Below are 19,873 nucleotides of genomic sequence, written 5' to 3' on the forward strand. Positions count from 1 at the left end.
TTTGTCATCTCCAGGAGCTGTTAGTGAAATGTCTTCAGAGGCCAAGCAGGTGACCCCAGATGTAGTGCTAGAAAGAGTGGTGTAACTTATGGCAAACCAGAGAAGGCATCATTACTTTAAATCTCCCTGATTTTTGGAAATACCTTGACATTCTTAGTAAATCTCTTCCATATCTATAGGACTTTTTAACTTAAAGCATTGTGAACCAAGTGAACTTAGAGCATCTCAAAATATCCCATATATTTGAATCCACAAAGATCCTTATGCAGTATACGCAAAATTACCATTTCGTAAATGTCTATCCTCATATCCCTTCTTTCCTGTCCCCTCATCTCCGCTGAAGATCTTGCTTCATACTTCACTGGGAAAAACAGAAGCATCCACATGAAAATTCTCTTCTCTTTTCCTCATTAAATACACTAAACTACCTGCTTCTGTACCTACAGCCTCAATCTTTCTTGTTAGAATAAATAAGCAGACTTTGCACGTATATTTTCTCCCTCCCATTCTAAGTGCTTGCTCAACTCGTTCATTCCTGTCAATCTACAAATATGCTCTTTACAAAACAAAACCAAAAGAATTTCCATATTTCCCTTTGGCAATAGCTAGTTTCACTTCTCTGATCTCCTTCATAGCAACATCATCTTGAGGAGTTACTCAAAGTTACTTCTCCACTTCCTCACCTCCAGTTCTTTTCTTCTCACTCCAGTAAGACTTTCAGCCATACTTCACCACCGAAATTGATTACTTTTATCAAAGTCACCAACAACCTCCATGTTGATGAAGCCACTGTTGACTTTTCTTCTTCATCTTATTCAGCTTCTCAGCAATCTGAAGCATTGACTTCTCCCCTGTTGACCTCTTTTCTCTCAGCTTCTGAGACACCAGTCTATCCTGTCTTTTCCTCCAGCCTTGCTGACCACTTGTTCTCTGCTTCCTTTGCTAGCTTCTCCTTTCTGCTCAACCTCCACATATTGCTGGACCCCAGGGCTCAATCCAAGGCATTCAACACTTGTCCACAAAAATCTTCTCCTTGGATGACTTTGTTTAGTCAGTTAAGACAGTTCCTAATAACATCTACATGATTTCCACATTTTTATCTCAAGTCCCACCTCCCCACTGACCGTTAGACTCAACTGAGGATGACAGGACATTGGAAACTAAGCATGGTCAAAAAGAAGCCCCAGATTCCATCTTCACCTCCTCTTGTCTGTTTCTCCTCCTTTCTCAACATGCTTAAGTAAAATTCTAAGAACATCGCAGATTCCTCCTTATCCTTCACCCTTCACATTAAAGCGATGAACAAAACCATCAGCAATGCCATCAAAACACACCCTGAAACTACCCACGTCTCTCCATCTTTATTACTATCACCCTGGTCCCGGTTACTACCATCTCTCACTCGGAATATAGCAGTGGCTTTCTAACCGTCTCTCTGCTGTCAGCCATAGCCCTCCTTCAGACCACTCTCCATAACAGAGAGTAATTACAGGAAACTGGAAATAAGACTAGGTCAATCCTTTGCAAGAAATCTTCCCATGGCTTTCCATTTCACTTGAAATAAAATCCAAATTTTTCCTCACCTATAAGGCCCCAAAGGAATTCTGACCCATGCTGATATGTCTAGTTCATTTTCTGACACTTTCCTCATTACTGAATAAAATTCAGCCACACCAGCCTTCTTTATAATCCCTGAAAACTCCCACCTCATTCCTGACTTAAAGACCGTGCCCAGTATTCCTTCTGCGTAGATCCACGTACCTTTTTTAGCTGACTCCTTCTTGTAATTCAGTTCTTAACTCAAAAGCAACCAACTCAGAGAAGTCTCTCCCAACTCCCCAATATGATTAGCTCCACCTCTATCATTCTCTATCATCTCTCTCTGCTTATTTTCATTAACTTCTTGAACTTTTTATACACGAATGTATTCTCCAGGATCAAGAGCAGCGCCTGGCACAAAAATGCTCAATCAGTATTGAATTAAACGCTTTCTTAAACACAAATTTATCGATGAGACTAGCAAAATGTTTTAATCAATTAAAAAAGCCTTTCTGTAACTTCTTAAAATTATGAAGGCAACATACATTTAGGAAAATAAGGAAAGAGTTACTTAGACATACTTACTATAATACTTCATCAGACAATTTATTACCACTTGACTTTTCACATTTTCTTCCAACAAACTAAATATTATATATATATGTCACACATAATATATGTATATACTATACATAATAAACATCTGGCTTTAATTGAATTAGTAAAAATTATTAAAAATATGAGAATTTTAATTTTAAATCATGTACAATGATTTGGTTGTATAAATTCATGAAAGCAATACATGAGAGAACAAAACTGAACAATAGCAAAGAATATTCTTGAACTAAACGTCACTCAACTGCAATTATAAATGAATATTTTGTTTTTAGTGAAGGCATTCAGTAAAGGTAACTACAAAAAAAACATGCAAAAAAACTGCATTTTCCTATTGACTATCATTATAAATTTGGGATACATTCCCTAATTGAATTACCTCTTCTAAAACTAAATTGAAAACTTTTCATTAGAAAAGAGTTAAGACTACAGATAGCACCTGGCCCATAGGCGACGGTACATGTTTGATGAATAAGTGAATGAACAAGCATGTTCATTTCTCCCATCCCATTCTTCCTTGAACCACTCTTGGACCACTATGATTCCACTCAAACTGTTTTAGCAGACCTCCAATGTGGCCTCCATACTGTGAAATTCAGGGGCCCTCATTTTACTTGATCTTTATAAGCAGCATTAACAGCTTTATAAGATTATATAAGCTATAAGCCTATAGGAGTTGATCATCCTTTCTGCCTTCCTTCATTTGGCTTCCAGGACATCATGCTCCCCTGGTTTTCTTCCTACTTCTCAATTCCCCTTTCTGTTGCTCCTCACCTTCCCTACCTCTACACTGCAAAGCATGTCCAGGGCTCACTTCTTCAGCGTCTCTTCTCTATCTATACTCATTCCCTTGATGATCTCATCTCTCCTCAGGGCTTTAAATACCATCTAAATGCTGATGAATCCTAACTTTCTGATCCAGATTAGACCACATATGTCTAATTGCATACTTGACAAATTCACTTCGATATTTAAGCTAAATCTTAAGTTTAACATATCCAAAATTGAGCTCCAGCTTCCTCTGTCAAGTGCTGCTCCATCCACAGTCTTTCCCACCTTAAAAAATCGTAGCTCCAATACTTCCAGTTCCTAAGGCAAAAACTGTACAGCCACACCCCACATCCAAAATCTGTCTGCGATACCTCCAAAAAGAAATAAACTCGCAATGAGATACCCCATGATAGTGCAACTGGTGATTACTGGGCAGGAACTGGGCTACTGACCTGTTCTGCTTCTCATGCTGAAGTTCTCATCTTGTGTTGTTTATGGAGAGAGTGAGAGAGCAGACTGGCTTTCAGGAGGGGAAGACAGACCACGTGGGAAAAAGCAGACATTCTTATCCTGGGAAGTGAGGAGGCAGAGGTGGGTTTCACCTCCTCTAACCTCTTGGAGTTAGGTTGGCAAAACGGGTATAAAGTAACCAGGTGATTTCTTGAATCTCTGTAACCATTCTGGAGGTCACTACAAGTTAAAAGTTCCCCACTGATATTTAAACCAGAATGCAAACTGCCATCAGTTTTCAAAAAACCGCATCCAGCGCTTGAGTGGATTTAGATCTTGCACCAGATGGAGGAACTCCCAGCCTACTGGCTGCCTGGCTGGCCAAGTCAATTAGTCCAATTTTCCAAGATTGATGTTATGATTAAAACGAGGTTTTAGGGTATATTCACACTTGTGCCAGTTCTCACCACTTTCCCGGCTACCACCCCACTCCTGGTCACCATCAACTGCTGCATGCATCACTGCAATAGTCTAGTCTCCCTGCTGACACCTTTGCCCCTCTTCCTACCACCTAAAGTCTGTTCTCAACAAAGCCAGAATGATTCTGAACAAGTGTAAGTAAAATCACGCTGTTCTTCTATTCAAACGGCTCAAATGGCTTCTTACCACTCAGACTGAAAGTGAGTCTTTACGATGACCTGGATCTGTCCTCCTCAGTTAAATCTCTGACCTCATTGTCTATATTACTTCCCACCCTCACTCTCTATCAGCCACATAGGCCCCCTTTCTGAGTTTGGAGATTGAGGGTCTTCACACCTATTCCAGGCAAGAAAGAATGTTTCTTGTGTTTACTGCTGGGTCTTAGGCGGTGCCTGGCATATGGTAAACGTCTAATACCTGCTGAATGAAGGAATAAATAACAATAGCAATTTCAAAATTTTGTGGCATTTTTCTGGATCTGGGTGTTTCACTCTCCTATGGAAACTACTTCTCTTCTCTTGCCTCTCTAAGATCCTAGATTTTCTGCTTACATTTAAGGAGGGATCTTTAATCTCCCAGGACTCCAGGATAATACTAAATTCAACAGAACTGGGCTATCATGTCACTTTCTTCCTATAGGTATTACCAACTACAGTGTAACTTCTGAAAGGAAAAAATACATTAATTCGAAGTGTCAATGTCTTTAAAAGAAAACAACTATCTATTCAAATTAAGGTTTTATAAAATTTTAAATTCTGTAGACCAAGAAACTTAAAACAAAATATAACTTTAATGTATCTAAACAATATCCCTAAAATAAAAAACATTTAAGGAAAATTAAATAAGCAATTTTAAATATAGAATAAAGACACCTTAACAACTTTAAAAAGTGATAATATTCTTGAACCAAGAAAGATGTCTCATGTACCTTTAAGTGCACGTAAATTATACTGTACGTCAATAAAAGATGAAAATATTTAATTTTTGAAAAGTACCAGGCAAGCACCAGTATACAGAGAAAAAAACCACCATTTTAGGAATCAAGAGTTGCAATAAAACTTAACTGCAGTGAATTCCTGATACTTTTAGCAAGATAAGAAATGTGTAAACACTGAGCTTTGGGTAAATGAGTTATGAGGCCATCATTTCATTATCTGCATTTATTCTGGATATATGTCAGTGGTGGCAAATGACGTCACAAAATACAGATTTATGAGAGTAAACCAGAGCAACCTCAAAGCTAAAGATCACTTTTTCAGGCTTGGATTCAGGCTACAGACAGTCAGAAATAGAGCAGAACCCAGACTAGCCGCATCCTGTTCAGCAAACTAGGTTGTTCCAAGTCCAGTTTCTGGAATTATCTGCTGTACCGAAGCATAAAAGAAAAAAATGTTTGATTTCCAATGTTAAGCATGGCCTTAGAAAGAATGTAAGTGACAAACCGGAACCAGGCTGTTGTTTGTATCAACGTGCACACGGGCCTAAGGTACCACTGGCTGTCTGGCTCAGAGCCTCTGGTTGCCTAGCAAAAGGAGAGGTATCCAGATGTGTTTTGTTCTACATTTGGAAGAATGCTGTGCCAAGGTTCTGCCCACAGTCTCACCCACATGTGAGGTGAGAGCAAGAAGGCACAGCCATCAACCGTCCCAGAAAGTGTCTGTCAACAGTTCTCTAAAAGACATGGAAATAGTCATAAAAGCGGAAAATGGCTTATAAAATTGGCCCATGTGTACTTTTTAGATAAAGTGTCCTGGTTGCTAAAGCACATTCTAGACCTAGGCATACTTTGTATCACAGTGAACTATTTTGGATTTTAGTCAATCTATAATATTTTAGAGGCTCTATGTTAAGAATTTGTAACAAGAGATAAATACCCATTAAGTCATTTTATTATTCAAATTCCAGAAGATTTGAGTACCTTTACTATTATCTCAGTAGCTCTATATTACAGGACAATTTTTAGTATACCATGAATATTTTAAAAAATAGAAAAAAAATCCTGAATTATATCAAGCATTTATTCCTTTATCTCTAGTATTTCCAACTTCCATGTCAGTATCTCTGGTGTTGGTGAGATCCTACCTTCCAGGACTTATTTTAATTTCTTTTTCTTACCTTTCCTCCATACTTGCCTATATAATCTCACCTACTCTTTCATTCATCCCTTATTTCAACACAAATCTATTGAACATTCACTAATATTCAATCAATAAATATTTACTGAGTTTACTTCTATGCATCAGGCACAGGGTTATGAAGATAAATAAAGTACAATCCTTACCCTTCTAGAAATACAAAGTCTTGGAAAGAAAAAGAGACTTATGAATATTTAATTGCCAGAAAATTTTAATACCATAAATAGGTTTGAATAAAATACTTTAAGAGCACAGAAGTAATGGGGCAGGGGAATGGGTGCACCAGAGAAAGCTTTAGGGAAAGACAAGGTTCGAGCTTACTCTTGAGTAAGGTTTGTCAGGAGGAGACAGGAAGCATGGGCGTTCTGGGTACAGAGAAAACTGTATGAGCAAAGAGGCACGGAAGCACGACCATCTTTAAGAACAGTGAGTGGTTCAATGTGAACACAGATTCAAACACATGCACAGAGTTGAGAGCTATGAGGCATATTGGACTGGGCATGTCTCCTTTTATAAGTTAACCAAGGTGGGCTTTACTTTGAGCACCCAGGAGTTAACAGAAGTTTTGTGCAGCTGAGTAACCGCCACAGATTTGTCCGAGGGAAAAGGCAGATTTCACAACAATGAGGAAGGCAGACTAACGTAGAACTAAAGTAGGACTAGATTGGTATAGTCTGCTGGGTGGGAAGCTCTGGTACCCATCTAGGTGCGAGATAATGAGCAAAGGTGAGGATGAAGCAAAAGAGAGGATTCAAAAGATATTTTTGGGGGCCGGCCCTGTGGCATAGCAGTTGAGTGCGTGAGCTCCGCTGCTGGCGGCCCGGGTTCGGATCCCAGGCGCACGCCGACGCACCACTTGTCAGGCCACGCTGTGGCAGTGTCCCACATAAAGTGGAAGAAGATGGGTATGGATGTTAGCCCAGGGTCAGTCTTCCTCAGCAAAAAGAGGAGGATTGGCATGGATGTTAGCTCAGGGCTGATCTTCTTCACAAAAAAAATAAATTAATTAAAAAAAAAGATATTTCTGGGACGGAATCTATAGAATTTGGGATGTAACTGTAACTGTGTACTTATGTCTGTGTGTGTATGTTATGTGGAAGAGGGTAGAGGGAATGAGAGCAAGGCAGGAGTTGAGAATATGCACAATTTTATGGGTTTTTTTTTTTTTTTTTTTTTTGCTTAGAGAGGGCTGAGCAGATGTTGATGACATTCACCAAGAAAGAATCCAGGAAGGGAAGTAGGATCAGAGGCAAAGGTGGAGGCAAAGGGTAAGGCAGTTCGTTTTCTCTTTAGACATCTTAAGCTTGGAGTAACTGTGGCCTAACACTACAGACATGACCCAGGAGGCAGCAGGAAATATGAAAATGAAGCTCAAATAGGACTGTTGGATGGAGATACGGACTATGGACCCATCCATATACGGATGGTATTTAAGGTCAAAGGAATAGATAAGGTCCTGTAGGAAGGGAGAAGGGCAAAAGTAAAAATGTGGGGAACAAACTTGAGGAGGAGGAAACAAGAACGTGTTGCTGAAATCACCAGAAAAATACAAGAACCAAGTGATGGGTTAAAAGCCATGGAAAGGAAAGGCTTGAAAAAAGAGTGTGCTCAATAGTCTCAAATATCTTCTCTCATTACAGCCTGTGAGGTTTATATCTTTACACCAATGTCACCAACCAGAAAAACAATGCCCAAAATGGTTGCTGGCTGTCAGAGCTTGTACCGGCAAGCAGCAGCAGAAATGAAACGTGAACCTGCAGCTATTGAGGTTCAAAGCTAGTATTTCTTCCTCTGAAATCCATTGCCTCTTCAGCAACAGCTTCATTCGATGACCTAACAGCTCCAGCTTCTCAATTTACCCTAAATTAAATGCAGCTAATCTCTCTCCTTAGGATCAGCGGTTTCTATAATCAAAGCTCATTTCTCCCCTTTCTGCCACAGGTCTCTGCTTTCATCAGCCTAATCTGCTTCCAGTTCCCTGCAACCAGTCTGCCACCCCATGTTTGTCCGTTCCTTTTCCTCTAATTGAGATACACCGTCCACTCTCCACAATTCATGATCCTGATCACCTTCCAGAGACAACATCTATCTCATCTTCCCCATCGATTAACTCTCCCCTTTGGGAATATTCCATTATTCTGTGTTCCCTTGGCATTATTCATACACATAAACAAAGAATGCTGTGTCCCTGCTTACTTGAAAATTTTCAAATGCGTCTATTCTTTCTTCTCAATCAGCCTATAAGCTCTTCAAGAAAAGATGCGGCTTTCCAGAGTCCATTTTCAACTCTGTTAATTAAATGTGTGTAAGAGTAAGAGCAGGGATGTGATGTTTATAAATGTGGACATGGCCTGGCAGCCACAGGTTCAAGGGCAAAGAATAGACTAAAATAAACACCAGATGTAAATAAGGTAACTAGCTACTCAAACTTTTAATGTAATATGACACATAGTGTATAATCAGCCAAAAGTGGTGACAGTTATCAGACGGCATTGCAGATTTTATAGGGAACAGTTCTTTAGCCAGTTTTTAATTTTGTTTTTCAGAATAAATACACTTTAAATAACTATTTGAATAAATGTTTTCACAAGGTTGATCAACACCTGTACGTATATTATTATGCACTACATAAATCAACAGTATTTCAAATAAAATAGTATTGTCCTTTTAGACTTGCCCTTAAATGTGTATTCTAGAAAGTGTGTTCCAATATTACAGTTGGACAATGAACTCCTCTGCAGTTCAGTTAATGGCCAAGACACAGTTCCAGGGCTAATAGTATCTAAGGGCAACACAACATAAACCCTGAATGGTTTCTGAATCTACATTTCAAGGATAAAACAAAACCAGTGAAACTAAAAAGAAACTCGTACAAACACATCCCAGACCAGACCTCATACAATAGGCAGTTATTTTCTTTGGAAGACAGACATAAAAACGATTCACAGAACTGTTCTTTCATTATTTCCATATTACTTAAAACACACACAAATATTCTCAGATTTCTTTTTGTGGGCTTGAACTCCCAAGTTCTTCCTTATTTTAAATAAAAAGCAACTGAATACCTATCCACATGGAATAAGCATAGAGCGGCCTACTTGGAAAACCTCCATAATTGGCTTTTTCTGTTTGAAAGCTCACAGATGAAGAAGTCATCAAATTTTTTACTTTAGACAAACACTTTAAAACACACAAAAAGCAGAAATATGAGACATTACAGATGTCATATCCTGCAGAGAATTTTGAAAAGAGCTAACTATTTCCTCAAATAATCTATTTAAACAGTACGAGACATAAAATTAGTTGTATATCTTAGTAACATTCACAAGGACTTTGCAATATGCCTAGTAATGAGCTAAACTTTACAAAGGTTATCTCATTCAACCGCCATAACAACCCTGTCAGGTGAGTATATATGCTAGACAGAAGGAAACTAAAGTAGAGAGAAATAACTAAGTTACCCAAAGTCCCATAGCCAGTGGGTATCAGTCCCATGCCAGAACTTAAACCCAGACAGCCTGACTGCCATGCCCTGATTCTTAATCTCTGATGAGTTCTCTTGAGTACTACCTACTTTATTTAGGATAAAATATTTTTCTAGTAGAAGTTAAAATTAATATAATGCAGTATTTTATCATGGGTAACGTGAACTCAGAACTACCATGTTTCATGAGAGTACCTAAACGGAGAATACCCATCAAAAGTAATGTAAACGCAGAAAAAAAGAAAAACTAGAATGCATTAAGATTAACTGCACCCTGCAATGTATCCAAAGGAGAAATGTTATTCCTAATGTCCATTAAATAAGTCTGCTATCATCAATGATTATTTATCAGTCTTTGCTAGTGCATTCCTAATTCATGCAAGTAGTATAGATTTTTGAAAAATTTTCTAAATATTTAGGGTATGAAGTAGTATATTAATGAGTTACATGCTAATGGTCTTAAAAAAGTAATTCTGTTGCCCCAACTTGCTAATTTACTCTAAGAGTAAGTATAAGGTTACTAAGGATAAGTCACATATTTTCCTTTAATCCTTTGCCCAGGCTTATTTTCAAAGTTCACAAATAAATTCAGAAGGAAAAAAAAAAGCCATTGCCAAAGCAGTCCTTAACACAAAGCAACCACAGAAATGTACCCTTTACAATGTGTCATTTATGTATTTGTAAGAAACAAGGACCCATTAGAAACTATATATTTATATGTATATATGTATGTATATATCTCTGTGTGTGTGTGTGTGTGTGTGTGTGTGCGTGCGTGCGTGTATATATATATACACATATATACGTAAAATCAGCAATCTGGAAAGCTTCTTCAAATTATTGGTCCCTCATTTTTCAGATCCACCATTCATAATTAGGTTCCATCAGTTAGAAAGCAGGAAGCAACTGTTCTACTAAGTTACTTAAAAGCAAATACACCAGCTGTTCAGCATTTTCAGCATAGGAATCTTCCCAGTAGGGGTAGAATTTAGAGCACTTAGTAGGCACATTGCATCTAAAGGTATTTAATTCTACTTTGAAATTCAAAAAGCTTCTAGAATGAAAGGAACACTAATAAAAGAACATGCAGTGGAAGACACTCTCAAAGAAAACGTTTTTAATTTCATACAAGAAAAATGGTAAAGATTAAATAATAGCACAAAGGAATATAACCACGGAGGCTGAAAGCATCAATAAACATTTCTTGGTACCCACCATATGAAAAATTTCCTTACCATATACTCCATATTAGAAGCTGTTGGATACACCTGACTTCGTAACTTATTATGAAGGTCCAAGATACTCTGCATGTCATCGTTTGTGATGGCCCTTTTCCCTCTTTGCTTGGCCGTCCACCACTCACCATCCTCATCCATGTACTTTTCCAAAAGTTTCTCCAATAAAGTGGCATTAGGAACCACCATGGCTGGGATGGCTCTAGCCATGAATAGCACTGTGGTTACTCTGAGCCACTCCCGCGCGGTACACTTCATAATGAGTGATCTCAGGACTTCCCCGGGCAAATGTCCAAGACAGCCTCTTCCACTCCTCCTGGCTATAACGACATGCAGTGTGATTAAGGTGAAACTCTAGGCAGATATTAGTTTTCCAATCACAAAAGTAAAACAACAGTTACAAAGGGAGCGTACCAGCTTGATGTGTCTATATGTTACACTGCCAGCACTGTCTGAACACGCACTTTTTGAAATAACTTATCTGCAACCAACTTTTCCTCCAGAGGACTTTGCACAATGCATTGTTTCCACAAAAGAGACACCCAGAGTTTCCACGATAATATGCACGAGGCCAAAAATAAACGGCAAAAGTAGCCCAGAAGAGTCAAAGAATTAAAAAGTAATTTCTGAATTACAAGGCTTGAAACGCCTGCATAATACATACAGCTTGCAAAGGCTGTGTTCTACCTAGAATGTTTTATACCAATCTAGAGGTCCACGTTTCTATGCTTTAAGGTATTAATTTACCCTCATGTCCCATCTCCAGTTCAGAGACATTCAGAACGTCCACAACATTCTGAAATTGAGGTGAATGCTTTAAAGAAATACAAGATGTTATTCATACATATATCCATGGGTACACCTAGAGGGCCCAGTGAAGCAATGCGAATGAATGCATTGCGTTCAAGTCACCCTGGGGGAAAGCCTCCTCTTACCCAGGTGCAGGTCAAGAACTTAATCATTGTTTCCTGGAAAGTGTGTGCCTAACCTGTGGCCCGCACCCGATAAAGCCAACGGTTCACCAGCAACTTGAGAACTTTCCCTCCCACACGCCGCAGGCGCGCACCGTTCCCTTCACCCAAACGTAAAGCGCGCGACAGGAGGTGAAACCCACCAGTCACTTACAAGGGCAAAAGCTCCCGCTCGTCTCCATCTCTGCTGCTTTCCGAGCAGTCCACCCACCCTCCGTGTCTGACCATTCTTTACAAGTTGGCTTTTTTAAAAGCAGGGTTTAAGAAGAAACAAGGTAGACAGGAAAAGGTGGGAGCTCGACGACTGAGCGATGTGTTTTAGAAATGCTCTTACCTCTCCAGTGTGAAGTTCCCTCGGAGAGCTGAGCCAAGCGAGGCGGCCAGCCTCCTGCAGCCGCCCCAGCCTCCACGCACCACTGCGCACAGAGAGCCCCGCTCGGGAAGGACCAGGGCACCGCGCGTCCTTGGGCGACGACGGTGCTGCCTCGGCCTCCGCGGCTCCTTCGGACCTGGAAGAGGCAGCAGGCAGAGAGCTCCCAAGCCAGAGCCTGAAGCTGGGGCGGAAAGGGAGCAGCCCAGTTAGCTTGCTAGAGTGGGCGCCCGGCGTCTCCGAGCGTTCTCTGCAGGACAAGGGGGCGGGGACACGAGCAGAGCTCGGCGGCAAAGGCTGGCGGCGACCTCGCGCTCCTGCTGGCTGCAGCCGCCGTGCGCAGAGCCGGGCGCCGAGCGCTTCCGCCGCTCCCTGGAGCTCCCGGGCATTTATTGCGCTCCCCGCGCGCGCACGTGACGTGGGCGCCCCTCCTCGCCCACCCCCACCTCTCCCCGGCCTGGCCCGCCGCCCGCCGCGGGAGCGCGGAGTAGCCGCCCCGCTGCTCCCCCGGCCCCGCGAGGCCAGCGCGCTTGGCCTTTGTGGGCGTGTTTTAGGCTTCTGAGACCCGGGAGTGGAAGGTCTGGACCCTGTGGGAGGTGAATGCAAGGAGGGCCCCATGTCCTCCCGCCCCGCACCGTTCCCCTGCTTTCCGAGATCCTCCTCCTAGTTCCTTCCTGACAAGATGCTAAAATGACTTTAACAACGCTAACAGAAAAGGAGCTCCCCAGAGAGCATGGGGAGGGGCGGGGGTGGGGTTAACACCTTCCATCTTGGAGAACTTGGGGCTTGGATGGGGAGAGAGAAAAGCTTTTCCTTTTATTTTCTCCAGTGCATGCTTCTGTTTCCAGGACTCAGTGTCTAGAATTGAGAAGTTGCTCTTTTTGGCTCCGTTAAACCTTGATAATGACCAGATGGGGAAGGGGTTTCAGAAAATGATGGGTGATCTGTGACTGGGGATTGCCTGACAGTTGAGAGCCCCACTTCATCCATAAAATATGTGGCATTCGCTTCCTATGGTGACCGCAGCACTTTTTTTTAATGATGTAGACATTTTTGGAGTTGATATAAAGGATACCCTCAATTAATTTCAGTTATGCTGACAGGAATTCAAAACCCAGCCCTAGAATTGATAGCGAAATGAGAGTCAGTTTCTCTGTTGTCCTAGTGATAATCTGGAGTAGGAAAATTACTAATTTTCAATTCACAAAGGCTCACTCTACTGAATGTGGTGCTGCTTCTACAGGTAGGGTGTTTTTTTTTTTTTATTAAGAAGCATTTAATTCATTTATCTTTGCTTCCTTTCTGTAGTGAGACATGATTTCAATTTTCTTTATTTCTAAATGCTAGAGTATATAGCATATGATCAAATAAAGTAAACATTCTGATAGTAAGTCCCAAATCATCCTGAGCTGCTATCTGTCTCTTTCCACCACCGAACTATGCTTTATCAAACCTAAAAGCCTCTGGTGAACATGAGACCTTGCATCCTCTCACAGTAAAGAAAAGGGAAGATCACCTATCAGAAGGGCATAGAAAGTCAAAAGATTTAGTGCCCATATGACTTTCATAGACGGTGTAATTTTGAAATCTGCTGGAAGCTTAAGCACAAAAAGACTGTTACGTTTGTGTTTTTCAAATAGTTATTAACTCTTATGCACAGAGTTCAGAAAACTGGCTTTTCCTCCTGGAAATTGATGGAATACCCCAAAGTTCGTAATAAAAGAACCATCACTTGTGACAGCAGGTGAAGAACACGTTTCCATACTCCAATTTTAAAGTGGTACTGAAAAGTATACTGAGTATCAAAAAACTGTTAAAAGTAGTAACATTACTTGAAACATTTTCAAAGAGAATTTAAATTGGGAAGAAGGGAATTAAGATGATAAGGAAATGAAATCAAATGCACTGACTCTTGAATGTTTCCATTATAAACCTTTCCACACAATATACATATCAGACACCTAAAGGCTTACATTAAAGAAAATAAGATTTGATTTTAATGTTTTCATTCCAAACCTTTCTCCTGGCAAGAAAAAAAGTATATATCACTTGTGTGTTTCTATTGCCTTCCAATTTGGTACTGCAAGTCATTTTTTTTTATATAAAAGAATGATTTAAACATTCACTATATTAAACGTTAACACTTCAATAATACCTCTTGTCATACTTGATTTAATATATATGCTGGAAATGCCACTTTGAAGAGTAATCAGACACAATATTCTTGAATACTCAAAGATGATACTGTTCACATTTTTATTTGCTGTTGAGAAATCTGTTTGTAGACAGAAGAACACATCTTCTCCAGACAGAATTCATGTAAAAGTGGCACTTTGGTTTGTAGCTAAAGTTGTTACTTGCAAAGCCATGGTTGTTTTTAGCAGTACTACTTTCTTGTGGCAGACACTGTTGGTTGCCTAACCAAAACCAGCCTTCTACCCTTTTCTTCCAAACCCCTAGCCTCCAGTTTACTGGTGATGTTCACCCTTACATGCTGTCAAACTGGCATCCTTAGGAGGTGAAAGTTGATTAGTTAAAGCCACAATCCATCCCTGCTACCAGTGATTGATTGACTTAGCATGGACATGCCATGCAACGCTGGCTACTAAAAGGAAGGGAGAAATCTGCTTGGGGGGTGAGGAGGAGAGTTGGCCAGAGTTTTCCTTTGTGATAAAAACAGAGGCAAAAAGAGGAAATGTTTCTTCAGGTGCTGATGTGTAAGTTTGTGAAGTTTAAAGATGCAGCCGAGGACAAGCCTCAAGCCTGAGAACAGAGACCGATCACCTTGGGGAGCAGAAGGACAGATAGTGCCTGAGTCCCCTGCCACTGACCAATCCTTGAACACCTAGCCTCCATTTTCTGGCTATAAGAGATAATAAATGAATTGTTTAAACCACATTGACTTGGGTATTCATTTACTTGCAGCTCAAAGCATTCTAACAGATACATTTCTACAAAGAAGATACCTTCCTCTGGCAATGTCATGTTTTCTCCATGCTGCTGCTGTTATTATTTTCTGCTCATGTACATACTTAGGAGCTATATTCAAATATATTCATATGTGTTTTTTCTATGTACTTGCAAAAGTAGATATATATTCATCTCTAGGCATTTCCTCCACTGTACAATTTCATGACCCCAAACCTCAATCTCAAGCCGAGGAATTGGCTGTTCTAGCAGCACGTTGTTAGTAAGTCCATCCTCCATTGGGGAATGTAAGAATTGAACTTGTATTGTGTCTTGGGAGGTGGGATTAGCGTAGCGCAATGTTTTAAAGCATGTAATTTTATTTTATTTTTTTATTTTTTATAATTTTATTTATTTATTTATTTTTCCCCCAAAGCCCCAGTAGATAGTTGTATGTCATAGCTGCACATCCTTCTAGTTGCTGTATGTGGGACGCGGCCTCAGCATGGCCGGAGAAGCGGTGCGTCGGTGCGCACCCGGGATCCGAACCCGAGCAGCCAGCAGCAGAGCGCGCGCACTTAACTGCTAAGCCATGGGGTGGGCCCTTAAAGCATGTAATTTTAAATTAAGATGCCTGAGGTAGTTTTATGACACGTCACTAGTCGTGGGAACTTAATTATGCTATCTGGCCTCTGTGAGCCCTGGATCCTTCTTTTTTTGGGGGGGGAGGAAGATCAGCCCTGTGCTAACATCTGCCAATCCTCCTCTTTTATTGCTGAGGAAGACTGGCCCTGGGCTAACATCCACGCCCATCTTCCTCCACTTTATATGGGGCACCACCACAGCATGGCTTGCCAAACAGTGCCTCGGTGCACGCCCAGGATCCGAACCTGTGAGCCCCAGGCCGCTACAGCAGACCGTGCGCACTTAACCGCTTGTGCCACTGGGCCGGCCCCCCTGGATCCTTGCTCTTTAAAGGGAAATAATAATAGTAGCTATTTCATTTTGTCACTTAGTGTATTAAGATAAGTTAATACATGGAGGCACTTAAAACAGATAAATAGAAAGTACTCAACAAGAGTTAAATATCATTATTATAAGAAATGAAGCAGAGGCTTTATAGTTGCTACTTTATAAACTCAATGGGCTTTAATCAAAGTACTGTGCAGTTTAAAAGTTTAATTTTTAAACAGAAGATAGAAGTAACTGACTATACATGTGATAAAAACAATCGATAATATTTCTGGCAATGAGTAGTGAATTTTCCTCACAACTGATATAGTATTCAGTTCTGCTTACCATAGACACAGTTTCCATTCTTATTCAAAGCAGCCATTTGTCTCTGCCTCAAGATCTGTAGATATATATATATATATATATATATCGAATATATGAATGCCATACATAGTCTTTCTACGCTAAGTATGTAATCTATTATTGAAACGTTATTATTGAAATGTAACATACATGCATCAAAGTGCTAAAATCTTAAGTGTACAGCCTGCTGAAATGTTATCAAGTTAACGCACCAGTGTGAAAAACATTCCTACCTAGATAGAAAACATAACCATCACCTGGAAGCCTCATTTGTGCCTTGCTTTCCCTGCGTCCTCCCCAAAGGTAAGGAATATTCTGACTTCTTATATAAAATTAGTCTTGCCTGTTTTTAATGTTTACATAAATGGAATCATACAGTAGACAATTCCATTGTCTGGCTTCTTTTGTGTCTTGTTTCCTTTATTCAGTATGTCTGCGAGATTCATCCATGTTGTTGTACGTAACAGTAATTTGCTTTTTTCTTTGATGAACATACCACAATTTATTTACCCATTCTGTTACTGAATATAGAGTTGTTTCTAGTTTAGGACTGTTAAATATAATGCTGCTAAGAACATTTCTGTACATGTCTTTTTGTACACATATTCACACTTTTTTATTGGCTGTATATCTAAGAATAGAACCACTAGGTCCTAACGTATACCTATTTACAATTTGAGTAGATAAACTGGGTTGTATATCTGTTTCTTATTGATTTGTAGGAATCTTATGTAAGTGTTGGGGACATGTTCTTTTTAGATATAAAGTATATTCTAACTCTCCTTTCTTTGTCTTTTCACTCTCTTAAACATGTCTCTTGATGAACAGAATGTCCTAATTTTAATGAAGTCCAATTTTTCAGTCTTTTCCTTTATGGTTAGTGATGTGAGTGACCTGTGGGAGAAATATTTTCCTATCTTAAAGTCATGAAGAAAAATCTCCTATGTTATCTTCTAGCTTTATTATTTTACATTTTACAATCAGGTCTTTGATCCATCTGGAATGGATTTTTGCGTAATGTTATGATAAGGGAGTAATTGAATTTTTAAAGAAAGATTGCAATAATTATATTAAAAGCCTGCATCTCTTGGGGCTGGCCCCATGGCTTAGTGGTTAAGTCCGGTGACTCTGCTTTGGCGGCCTGGGTTCTCTGGTTTGGATCCCGGGCATGGACCTACACCACTCTTCTAGCCATGCTGTGGGGGTGACCCACATACAAAGTAGAGGAAGATTGGCACAAATGTTAGCTCAGGGCTAGTCTTCTTAAGCAAAAAAAGAGGAAGATTGGCAACAGATGTTAGCTCAGAGAGAATCTTCCTCAGCAAAAAAAAAACCCCTGCATTTCTTGTAGTCATCACTATAACACTCTTTATGAATTTGTTCTGAAGAAAGTATAAATTTCAAAATTGAGATAGAAAAATGTCTTTGTTCTTTAATCTAGAGTTACTATGATGCTTCAATCAGATTTTTTTAGAATATAAATGCTGAGATCCAGGTTGATGCCATAACCTGAAAACTCTTAACCTGTTTCCTAATGTATAGAAAAGTAATTATTTTAGTCTTCTGTTTAGATTTGCAGAAGTCCTATTTTGTTGTCCATTTGAAGTTTTTTTTTTGTTAGAAAGACTGGCCCTGAGCTAACATCTGTTGCCCATCTTCCTCTACTTTATATGGGACACCACCACAGCATGGCTTAACACAGTGCGTCTGTCCTTGCCCAGGATCGGAACCTGCGAACCCAGGGCCGCCAGAGCGGAGCACTCGAACAATCACTAAATGCAATGAATTATTTTTCAGTTACCTTCTACCACCAATGCTGCCCTCTATGCATTTGAAAAAAAATTTCAATAATTTCTGTACATGCTTCTGTGCCTTTCTTGAGACTATTTTCACTGCTTGAAGTTTCTTCTGTTCATTCTTTTCTGAGTATCCCCGCTCTAACCTTTCTTCTCCACAAAGATTTTCACTGATCCAGCCAGCCATTATCTATTTCATTTTCCTCTAAATCTTATCAATTTCTATTTAGAAATTATAGCTATTCATGTACTTGTCTTGTCTCCCCCACAATGTTAAAAGCTCCTTGACAAAAGAGACCACGTTGATGTTACCTTTGTATTACTTAACAATGTATGGTAAGTGAACAATTGAATTTGGATTCTTGGAGTACTCTGTATTTCTCAGAAAAGTACACACATGTCCCTGGACATACAAACCTGGGGGCAGGAGCCCCAGAATCCACAAAATAAACAAAGCATGTTATGCTGGAGATAATTTTCACCTGGAGATTTTTCTTTTGAGGGAAAGTATCTCATATTGAAACAAACATTTACGTCATGATCTATAAAGCAGACTGGCAATTCAGATTAATTTTAAAATGAAAATCAGGCATGGTAGACCTGTTCTCTACGATACATCCAGACCCACTCCATCAGTGGTTCTTCAGTGGAAAAGTTTGAGGAGTACCACACTATGCCATTTATTCAAAAAATTTATGTATGTAATCTTTTCTTTTAAAATAAAGAAGAATGCAGTCCACTTCTAAACCATTCACTCTTTTCAATGTATCATTTCTAAACATTCATAGGAAAATGTTTTCTAAAGTAAAGAGAGGGAAGTCAAATATTTATTAAAAATTATGTTTCAGAATGATGGTCTACTTGATTGATGTTCTACTACGTATGTTTTATCTATTGATGGCTTATATGTCCATGAATCTCTTTATAGCTCCTATGAAGATCTGGCACATGTGTAGTGTTAGCATCTGCAGCATTGTGAATCACAGCAGGAGCCATCAATATAAAACTGAAAAGAGCTATTTGTTGATATGAGACTGTCCATCCTGGTTGAAACACTGTATTTTAATTTCTTTAAATCGGAATATCCATAACAGTGGATAATGCTAAAAGCTTTTAAAATTTAAGAAGTGTCTCTGGACCACATTCAGGGGAGACATGGAAACTTGGCCACAGCTTCATCTTTTGATGATCACTTTTCTCTCTAGATCTGCAGAAGTGCTTCCCCACGTGCCTTTCACATCTACCAGGAAGCACTGTTGAAAGGCCAGCATTATAAAAGGAAAAGTATTTACCCTTTCATCTACAGCATTAATGTCAGAGACAGGTGTTTCATCCTGATATAAGGAGGATGGAAACTCGCTCAACTATCTTTAGCTGACCCATGAAGAAATAGTCAGCAAAGTAGGCACCTGCAGTCTACTTTTAATGGTAATTTTAAAGAATCATATTTAACAAAAGTGAAACAATTAAGATCTCTGGTGTTTTCCTGCAAATGCATATCCTCCACGATTAAACAATGTAGATATATAATTATAAAATATAAAAATTATATATAAATACATAAACGTATATGTGTGTGTGGTATTTGAATGTTAAACACATTATTTCACTAGATAACGGGAGAGATTAAGAAAATTTAATTTTATTAGATAAGTTGTAGGGGAAAACTCCGCAAATGTGGAAGAAAATGTGCCACTTTTCATTTACCATGTGTTACCTCTGGCTATTCTCCTGAGAATAAGCCCAAGAATTAACAGAGATTTCAGAAATGCTTTGGTTTAAAAAAAAACTTTAAAAATACAA

General features: G+C 39.5%; 1 protein-coding gene across 1 annotated transcript in view; it reads right to left on the reverse strand.

Annotated features, from left to right (window-relative positions):
- CRISPLD1 (cysteine rich secretory protein LCCL domain containing 1) overlaps positions 1 to 12,429 on the reverse strand; it is a 46,922-nt gene extending 34,493 nt beyond the window's left edge. The window contains exons 1-2 of the mRNA XM_004436299.3: positions 12,015 to 12,429; positions 10,710 to 11,029 (exon numbers count right to left, since the gene is read on the reverse strand). Of these exons, the coding sequence (XP_004436356.1) occupies positions 10,710 to 10,967 (258 nt within the window). The 5' untranslated portion in view covers positions 10,968 to 11,029; positions 12,015 to 12,429. The remainder of the gene's footprint in view (positions 1 to 10,709; positions 11,030 to 12,014) is intronic.
- Between the last annotated feature and the right edge of the window lie 7,444 nt (positions 12,430 to 19,873).

The sequence above is a fragment of the Ceratotherium simum genome, chromosome 31 (assembly GCF_057802395.1).
Source record: "Ceratotherium simum simum isolate JZ-2026a chromosome 31, ASM5780239v1, whole genome shotgun sequence".
Lineage (NCBI taxonomy): Eukaryota > Metazoa > Chordata > Mammalia > Perissodactyla > Rhinocerotidae > Ceratotherium > Ceratotherium simum.